This window comes from Diadema setosum, chromosome 20 (genome assembly GCF_964275005.1).
Source record: "Diadema setosum chromosome 20, eeDiaSeto1, whole genome shotgun sequence".
NCBI lineage: Eukaryota > Metazoa > Echinodermata > Echinoidea > Diadematoida > Diadematidae > Diadema > Diadema setosum.
In genome coordinates, this window is record NC_092704.1 from 25,466,320 (window position 1) to 25,477,094 (window position 10,775).

Consider the following 10,775-nt stretch of genomic DNA (forward strand, 5'->3'; position numbering starts at 1 on the left):
GTCCTTTAAAATTGGACTTCTTTAATTTAAACTTTGAATACCTCTTCAAGCAGTATGATCTTTATCAATCTTTGCAAATGGTTTGTGATTATCTCACAGATAGTTTGAATCTGCATACCCCAAATCACCTCAATCTATTCCATCTCTTTACAAATAATGTTAACTGCTTATCCATCACAGCATATATAGTCTGGATCATCAAATTAGTTCAGGGGGCATTAAAAGGCTCAAAATTTGTCATGACTGACAAATTAGGTGATCCGATGTATCTGCAAAGAATTTTTTTTTTTTTTAAAGTACTTTTCCAAATACACTTGACCCTATCAGCTTCATTGGTGATGAGGGGCAATTGGCCATGTAATGTTTAGATTCTCATCCAGAAAAGGGAATCAAACCTGTCATCTTCGGCACCAAATTTAGAATGTGGTAGGTCATATATTAAGATATAAAATAAACATTTTGTATCTTGACCATCATTTGTGACCTTGCACCACAGAACTAACACAAATCACCAAAAATGGATTTCTAGGTAAGGACAGATTATGAACTAGCAGACTTGACAGCTTTAAAATGATGTTTGGCTCAATTCAAATGGATTCTCCTAACCTCTATGAATATTGGAAAGAAAGCCCCAATCTGAAAAAGTTAAAACTGAAAAAAGAGGCTCTGAAGTACAGGGTCTATTCAAGCGCTAAAATCTTAACTAAGCTGTGCTGCTTGTGCCATGCATGGGACAAAAATCGTGATGTTAACCACTGTAGCAACAACAATATAGAGATTATCAGATTAAGCTGAAATTGAGCATGCTTTACACATAGTCTACTTTACAAGAGAAAATGGAATAATGTAAACACGTTTTGTCCATGATAAATGGCAACTTTCAAAGCAGTAGGATCATCCTTTCAGAAGTTATTATATTTGAAAGTGACGAGAGTGCAAAGGATTTTCAGGAAATGAAGTGGCCTCTAAGAAAAACCTGATCATACCACTCTGTCAAAGATCGGGTTGTATAAAACTGCTTAGAACTTACTTTCTCCTTTAATATATAATGTAGAAGAATAGTTCTTTCAGAAAATATTGAAAACTAGAAATTGTCTTGGTTGTCCCTTTCACCTTTCTGGAGTCCTCCCCCCCCCCCCCCCCCCCCCCCCAAAAAAAAAAAAAAAAAAAAAAAAATCAAAGGGTGCAACTTTTTGTTACTTTTGTGATGCATGGTCACAAAAGCACATTCAAGATGACATCTGAAGAAAAAGTGTTTATCTTTAATATGAAATGATTCTCTAGACATGATATTAGTGTGTGCAAATTTGTGGACATTACGTCACATATTATACAATATACAAGGGGAAGAATTTTTGACCTATGACGCTACCTTGCACAGAGAAGATGGCTTCTGAGGATAGAGTCCTTATTTCATGAAATGATTCAGGTAACATTGTTTGATATATGTGTACAATCTGCCTTCTGTAAGGCCTATTGTAACTGAGATACAAAATAAAGAATTTTTGACCTTCATGCATCATTTCCACAACCATATCTATGCAAAATATGGGGGCAATATGCCATGCATCTACCAAGATACAGAAAAAGATGTTTTTGATCCTTGTCCCTGCTTTACACAGCCAAGATGGCTCCTAATTAGAAAGTTATTTCATGAAACCTTCAATATGGCTTCGGCTAAATGTGTGCACAATATGGGAGTGATGGGACATGTAATTACAAAGGTACAGGAAAAATTCTAGTCTTGACTCTTCCTTTGCTCAGCCAACATGTCGTCTGATTAAAAATTCAACATTCTATGAAATGATCATGTTAACTTGGTCTACGTATGTGCACAATCTGGTCCCCGTAAGGGACTGTATAGTAACCAAGATACAGAAGAAATAATTTTTGACATTTTAAACTCATTATTACAGCCTTGATGGCAGCTGGCCAAAGAGTTGTTATTTTATCAATGTATCGTGGTCCATGTCTGCAAAGCATGGGGATGATACCGCATACAATCACAAAGCTACTGAATGAAGTATATTTGACCTTCGACCTCCTTTGCATGGACAAGATTGGGTCTAAGCAAGAAGTTGTTATTTTGTGAAATGATTGTTGTATCATGCTCTTTAAGTCTGCAAAATATGGGAAAGATACAACATGTATTCATGAATACGCAGGATTTATGACCAATGACCCAAATTTACCTAACCAAGATGGTGTCAGATGAAGTAATTATTTAATGAAATGATGTACATGACATGTACTAAACAAGTGCAAAATAGTAGGGTGATATTGAATTTTCTTCATTTGCTATTGCTAAGAAAATCACAGAAAGAAATATCTCCATACATCGAAGGAAAGATTCATTTTCAGATAAGTTTTTTGATGTGATCTAAACATATATTATAATGAAAAATGGATACATAGCCCCTGGTCTTGGATAAAACATATTCATCGAAGGATAGTGAGCTAGTACTCACAGAAGACAGTCGTGTCAACTTTCATTTCAAGAAAAAATTCACTACCATAGAGATAACTAGTCCAATTTGACAAGTTTACTTTCAATCCATTTTTTTTTTTTTTGAGGTGGTGAAGTTATCCAATATAAATTCTGAGGTATTGTTCCAACGATCTGAAATGGACTGAAGATCAATGGATTTTACTTTCATTTTGTTATTAAGAGAGCATAGCTGCTAGTGTGGACATTTTAGCAATTCAGCTGGCCCATTGACCATTACCCTTTGAAATCTTGGCCCAAAACTTTCCCCAGCGAATTTATCTGAAAATGCATGTACATGTATGTACGCTATATGTTGAAATGAAGTACTTTCAGGCAATGCATGTATATAGGAGTAATTGCGATGTTTTTAAGAATTTGACTTTAACCTTTAATCTTATTGAGCATGTGCAACCAGGAGTTGATAGGCACAGCTCTGTTCACTATTTTTTTTTTCTAATTGACACTCTTCACAAGATAGATTTTGGAACAACCTGACATACGGATAACCCCCGAACCCCAAAAGTAACACTTCATGGCTGAGGCATAAAAGCACATGTATGCTGTACTTATGGTCCAAAGAAACCTAGGCATCAAATGCACGGACTATCTCTGCTCGCACAGCTGCGGCTGCTGGGTCCACATTTCTGTTGACGAACTCCATTGCAGCATCTTCGTTGGCAGGTGCGAAGTCGTCATCCATGTCCTGTCCACCCAGATCCTTTGAGATGTTAAACAGGACACACGCTGCTGTGATGATATTGCAGGCTCGCTGGGGGGAAATTTGCAGTCCATGGCCGATTAAACAACGAAATTTGTTTTTAATCTGGCCGTTGAGTTGCTCAATGATGGACCTGGTGTGAACATGTGCACTGTAGATTTTTAGATGAAATTATAAAAAACAAAGAAAAAATGTCAACGTTAATGTTGTCTTACCCTCCTACAAATTGAAAATGAAGACATCTTTTGCCCAGACATCAAAATAAAAAGTGAGGCATTTTCACAGTGAAAGGGTACATTACATTTATATGCATAACCTCCTGTACAATGATGTATTATACAATACTGTTATAAAGAGGTAATTGTGTCAAATGCCACAGAATTGCTTGAAAGAAGCTGTCTATCAGAATTTTGCCAAAATAAATCATTTTGGAGTAACTGTATTCAACTGTAAACAGATATCTACCAATATATATTAGTGTTGTAATGAACAGATCTTTTTTTTTTCCTAGATAAAGTTACAGTAAAGTAAAGGTTGTATATACCGGTAAGCCTTCTTCATTTTTAGATTGGTCTGAGGGTGTAGTACCACAGTGTGTAATCATTCAGAGAAGAAAAGATTGAATACATTTGTTGATGTAAAAGAAATACAAAGGAAATGATAGCAATGCGATACACAAAGATAAGATATCTGTGAAATAACTTCAGTATTCACCATTTTCTAAAAAAAAAGGAAGATGTTATTCAATGAACACTATGTCATGTTATGTTTTGTAAACATGTACCATAATATTTACTGTAGAATTTTACATACTTGGTTACTTACTGGTTGTATGCATGTTCTGCTCTTGTTTGAGGGTTCAGTATTGGGGTCATGAGGTATGGAAGCAAGGGATATCCTGAATCTCCCAACAGGATGCCTTGCAGTTGGCCACTTTCAAACTTCTGGAGAAGAGTCTGCTGTTCTGTGATAACAGTTTGTGATACAATGCAAACTTGTAAGAATACAAAATAATGTTGTTGTTTTTTTAAGTTTTTTTTTGGTATTCAGTCAACCTACAATATTTATATTTTCATATATATGTGTGATTTCAATTATGACATTTTTTTTTTTTGGAATGAAGGTAATATCAATTTTCTCACATTGACTTATCAAATTTTATTGCATTTAGTTTTTTATTTTGTTTCATAGTATTATTGATTCATTGCCTAAGGAAATATACATTGATGGCCTTGTGCAGCAGTACTATTTCTTGTTTTAACATCATCAAGACTTTTAAAGCAATGTACATTCTAACAGGTTCTTTTTCATAACTGCTACTTTCAAACTCATTTAAATTGTAATCTGTTATGAAACTGTAGCAACTCTTTTGATACATATGGTCAAGTTTGTGAGATTTAAAGCAAAACAAAATCGTGCATTTTCAGATTGTTTTATCATTATCAAGAGAATTTACCTGAAATATGCGACTATCATGTGTGCTGCCTGGCCATCGCGCAACACAGTTGGTTATCCTGAACTTGGCATCGCATGCCAGCTGAACATTTATTGTACACCTTCCCTTGCGGTTTATGTAAACATAATCGTCTTCCCCGAGGTGGCATCCGTGCAGAGAGATATGTGTGCAATCTATCACACTGATGACTCTTGGGAACCCCGCGATGTGGTGAAACTGCTCCACAGTTGAGGCTACAACTTCTGGAGCATTGGGGAATGTGATGACCTGAAATTTGTTGACAAGACAAATTGTTCTTCATCGAATTGAATACTTTGAATAACATCATTAAAAGTCTAAAGTACAATACTCACAGTATATGGTACTGACATCTACGTACATGACATTTGTATTATTGTTGTCAGTTTGTTTCTATACCGTTTGTATTCATATTCCTTTTCATCAGAATGATCATTCCAATGAAAAATTATTATGATGTTGAATAAATTATTTCTTCACATCATTGACACCTAACTTTATACTATTCTATTTTCTCTTCTACATTATACTATATGTAAATGTATGGTTACATATATATATAATATGTACATACAATGAAGTTTTTCATTTTTTTGTGTTGGATGTATGTGGTGCATTCAGTACATGTGTGCGTATCATGATTCACTGCTTTAACTTTGCACATCTACTAATAAGTAGTAACGCTTTCAATGGAGTGTACCCATTTGACACATGTTATTGACTTGTACATCAATGTATGAGAGTGGAAATATTTTTGTTTTGTTTTGCTGTTATGTATTTGTGTGGTGTTTTGTTAATTTGTTCTTTATGGGGCGGGTGCTACAGTTTGGTGTGTAGACCTATATGTTCTATATGTATACATGTGTATATATACATGTAGAACATATACAGATTACAGGGTATTGGTTTCAATTGTCGAGATATTTCACTTGCATTGTGGAATGGGTAATAAGGTACATAATTGTGGTCATATTATGAAAGTTATTAACAGACGTTGATGTCTCTAGCAAGCTATTGGAGGCAGATTTTTCATTTGAAAAAGAACTTATAGAGGATTTTGAAATATTTCATTTAAAAGATGTAATATGAATTTATAAGAAGAAATGCTCTTTAAAAAGTGTGCTGTAACTGCACATTTTTAAAAGAAAAAAATATATATTCTAGCTGCTTGCTTTAAGTTTACACTTGTATTCTGATGTGTATGAGCGTGTGAATGTGATGCTAATATGTAATGACATTCAAATATTATGGCCTAAACAGTGTTTGCAGGCAAAACATTTTTTTTTTTTAATACAGTATAAAAAGCAAAAAGTTGCTGGATTAATTGCTGCCCTCTCAGGCCACGTACACGTAGTAGACGATCTCGACGATTCGATTGTTTAAACTACCACCGTACCGGTGCACTGTACCAGTAGTTCAGAAAGGCTCGACTTGAAGGCTGACAAAATATCATATAAACTGAGTTAAAGTGGTGTACATCTTCCTGAGCTGAGCTAAACTGACTGTCTGCAAATTCTGCAAGTGTAGTTCACTACTGGACATTAGACAAGGCTAGGACTGCTGAGTTACAAGTGAATGTTCGCTTCAAACAACGTGGGAAAAATGTAGCAAGGCAAGGCAAGCTGTCCGCTGCAGCGTAGAAATGACTAGTATGTATCGTAACAACGGTAAACATTCGTCGGGCATTCGTACTCTTAGTCCCAGCCATGGTTGTTCATGGTGGCGAGTGGCACGGTGTTCATAATAAAAGTTTTTAGTTCAGAACATTGCTAAAATGAATGTGGTGATATCAATAGCAACTTGATTGAAAGTCGGTATCTAGTTCTAGAATACAAAATAAATTTTACAAAGGCAAATAAATGTACTAACGTTGTTTTTCTGCTGGCACAAGGCCTCGGCAACAGCATGCACACATCGGGACACTGTGCTGCGGTGTACACCGTGAATACTCGCAACAGAGTCAAATACTGAGCCGGTAGCCATGAAATTCAGGGCAATGAGAACTTGAAGTTCAGTAGGGATGGCATGACTCCTTGCTGTAGTGCGCTGTAGGTGGTCGTCCAGCATGTTGACAATGTGCATGATACCATCCCTACTGAAACGATATTTCTTTCTGAGTTCCTCATCAGTGAGGGAGTCCAAGGCAGAGAACCTTTGTTTGAAAGTACGATGAGGCCGAGGAGCTTGATGGAGTGCCTCCTCCTCCTCCTCAAGTTCTACCACATAGGCAGCCATTTTGATTGTGTTGTGACTGATTGTTTGCATTTGATCTACATCAAACGCAAAGTTGCGTTGGATCGCAAGGGACTTGCGTTTAAACGCAACTTTGCGTTTAAACGCAAGTCCTTTCAGCAACAGACTTGTGTTTAAACGCAAAGTTGCGTGGGATTTGGAGGACTTGCGTTTGATTTTTGGAGTTGCGTTTAAACGCAAAGTTTCTTGCAACGGGGCCCTGATGATGACTGTAGTGTAGTATGAATGGGGTTTGATTATACTGAATGGGGTTTGATTTAAACAGTCTATAAAGTGTGTTGAAGTGAGGTTTCACATCTGTATCTGTTCTCTCTTAATTACAGGACCATTCTTGGCAAGAAATACATACTTGAGGAATATGCCATATTCTGTTCTGAATGAAGTGGCCAGAAAACTCAATATTGAAAGTAAGTTCATACTTGAGAATATCATGAGTAGTGTCCTAGTTTACTATTTTTTTCTTTTCAATGTATGCTGTAATGAAATCATCATCACCGTGATAGTCTTTTATATGTGACCCGCTACAACGAAAGGATCCTAAAGTCGCTGACGGCCGAGCAGAGAAAATCGAGTTTGAAGTCACATCATCAAAATTGGTCAAAACAATCGGATTTCTGTTTTTGGCATAATTTTGTAGTCTAATGTTTTGTCCGTAATCTGCCAAAATTTGGAAGCTAAATGATCAAAGGAAAGGCAAGAAATTAGCCTTTTTCTGGGCCATGATTTTCCGACTTTCAATGTAAGAGAAACGTGTCCGAAGATTTGGATTTAGCGCCGCAGCTAGACTCCGCCCCTAGCAACGAGGGAGTGATCTTATTGGTCAGTGCGTGGCAACCTGATTACCGATTGGTTGTGCGTAGACCGCTGGCGCTAAGCTTGACTGAACACAGCGAAGGTCGCTAGGAGCATGCCTTCTATTGTGAGCCGTGAAAACTGTCTCGCCTCGCCGTGACCATGATAGCGTCGGAAGGACAACTTTGAAAGCGTTTTTCTCGAAACTCTGATTTCCTCAACCACTTGACATGCGCTGATAAAATCTTTGATATCTCCGCAACCGAGTACTTTTATGAGTTGTGCTATATATGAAATTAAAGTAGAAGAGTAAGGGAATAATATCATGCCATTTTCAGAAAATTGTCCTCCCCGACTTTCGGATCTTCAGAAGCGGATCTAGAGGGGGGGGGGGGGGGGGTTGGGGGGTTGCAACCCCCCCCCCTCAACAAAAAAAAAAAAAAAATCCGGGGACCATTTTTTTTTTATCTTATCTTTTTTTTTAAACTTGTAATTTTATTTTTTTCTATTTATGTATTTATTTTATTTGTTATTATTATTATTAAGGGGGGGTTAATTTGGCAATGACCTCTATACCGAAAACAGTGGTGTTTTAGATGCAAGAAAACGCCATTTTCACACACAGATTTTCAAAAATTCTCCCTACTCTGGGAGGGGGGACACCCCCTCCCACACCCATCCCCCTCCCACACCCTTCCCCCTTGCTCGCTCCGCTCGCTTGGGCTCGGTCGCTACGCTCCCTCGCATACCGCCCCAACCCCCCCCCCCTTTATAAAAAGCTAGATCCGCCCCTGATCCCTTTGTTGTAGCGGGTCACATATAGTGATTTTGTTTTGTTCCTTTTCTTCTAGAATTCCTATATGAATATAGGAATATACTGGGTCAGCAGCTACTGGCACATGTAGTGTGTATATAAAACATTGTTTCTCCCATATTCCGCCAAATTGCTTATCAGGATGGATGCCTGTCCCATCATAGCTGGATAACAGAGGTCAGAATGTATATATGAAGAGTTTGTTCCCAAAAAACCGATAAGTCCATATTTGCCAAATGGAGATATTTGTGATTAAAGGTCAAGAAAAATAAAGAGAATAATAAGACAATTTTTGCTTCTATTGACCATAACTTCAAAAAGGTACCTTTATATGTAGTGACCAATATATCATTTAAAAGGTATTATTTTGTACTTTATGACAGAGACCGTACTTCAAAATCTTCAAAAATGGACTTATCGGTTTTTGCAAACAAACTCTTCATATGTTGAAGATTCAAGAGAAAGCTGTAGAAGCTTTTTCACCAATCACTTTGTTTATGATGGATTAAAATATACAAATGATGCACAGGACAGAGTAGATCTGTGAAAATTGGATGCTTGAGTTTAACTTTGGAAAATCTGTTTTTTAAACCCACAATTGCAGCGAGTGGGTTTTAGACTGTTTCCAGAGTTAAACGTGAACATCCAATTCTTACTGATACACAAAATAGGCCGGTGCATCATTTGCTTTATAAAATTCATGCATCCGGTGCACCTACAATGCTGGTATACAAGGCTTGTTGAGCCATGCGTTCGGATTTTACTGGACGCATGGCCATGTTTTCAGATTTTACCAGACGCATATAGCTCAGTGTGGATCAGTAAAAATCAATGCATGATAATTGACTAATCAGACTGCAAAGATTCTAAAGCCCGTTTTTTTGTTGTTGTCGCGTCCACCAAAGGTGCAGGGAGACCTAAAGGGATCGCCTGAGGTGTCTGTCCGTCCGTAACGCTACAAAAACTTGAATTCTCTCCACTGAGGACTTTAATTTCAATCAAACTTGGAGGGAAGAGTGGTTACACAACGTTACACAATTTACCAAACATAAAGGTCACCTCAAGGTCAAAGGTCACAAGCAGAGGTCAATTAACTTTAGGGCCCAATGTTAAGTTTTTACGGCGCGTTTCGATTATGACACGTAAGTTTTGAATGTATGTGTCCATTTGCGACAAAACTTGGATGGTAGTTGTCCCTTGGGGAGTTGAGGGTCACAGGGTCAAAGGTCAGAGACAGGGGTCAACGAACATTTAGGGCCAAATATTAAGTTTGACACATTTTGGCATTTACCTTGTTTTTTTTTTTTGTGTGTTTTCTCAATGTGAATAGGGTACTTACATATTGTACAATCCTACTATAAAACAAAGGACGTAAGATATACAGACCAGTCCCCTTTCTGTTGTTTGACAGGTGAACACGACTGGAAACATCTCGCGGATAGTGCTGGTTTCAGTACCTCTCATATCGACGAGCTACAATCAAACAGTATGAGAGACTTACCGGCGGTGCAGTTTTTCAATTCATGGAAGACCAAGAATGTGACGGTTTCAGACCTGTATGACTGGGCTGTTAAGGTGGATAGATCCGACGTTCTTGAGATCTTGGAGAAAGAGAAGCAGTAGTACTTGCCAAAGAGTGAATTTGAAAGCACGTTGAAGGACAAGTCCACCTTCATAGACATGTGGATTGAGTGAATGCAGCAATATTAGTAGAACACATTAGTGAGAGTTTGAGGAAAATTGGACAACCAGTTCAAGTTGTGAATTCTTGAAGTTTCTGCTCAGTCACGGCTGGATGAGAAGACTACTACAACTTGTGATGTTACATGTGTACAATGATATAAAGAAAATATAAAGAAGATTCAACATTTTTTCACTTTTCTCGCATAATGAAAGAATGCTTGGCTTGCCTCTCTCAGAAGGCAGGTGGAATAATATTATCCTTAACATACGTCAGTGACAAGTCAAGGAAATAGGTACTTTTTTTCAGAAAATTAAATTTTGTGAAATTCTCTTTATATTTTCGTTATATCGTTGTACGCATGTGACATCATACACTGTAGTAGTCTTCTCATCCAGCAGTGACTGCGAAGATACTTAGAAAATTCATAACTTCTGAACGGATTGTCCGATTTTCCCCAAACTTTCACTGATGTGTTCTAATAATATTGCTGCATTCACTCAATCCACATGTATGTGAAGGTGAACTTGTCCTTTAAGTCAAACCTGTCTTAAA

At 37.3% G+C, this 10,775-nt stretch overlaps 1 protein-coding gene across 1 annotated transcript; it reads right to left on the reverse strand.

The window, feature by feature from the left end:
- Positions 1-3,071: 3,071 nt before the first annotated feature.
- On the reverse strand, positions 3,072-6,915 carry LOC140243533 (putative nuclease HARBI1). Its single transcript, XM_072323203.1, has 5 exons — positions 6,550-6,915; positions 4,663-4,929; positions 4,496-4,498; positions 4,032-4,165; positions 3,072-3,357 (listed from the first exon to the last, which is right to left on the reverse strand). Exons 1-5 carry the CDS (start codon positions 6,913-6,915, stop codon positions 3,072-3,074), a joined length of 1,056 nt encoding a protein of 351 aa, XP_072179304.1.
- Positions 6,916-10,775: the final 3,860 nt, after the last annotated feature.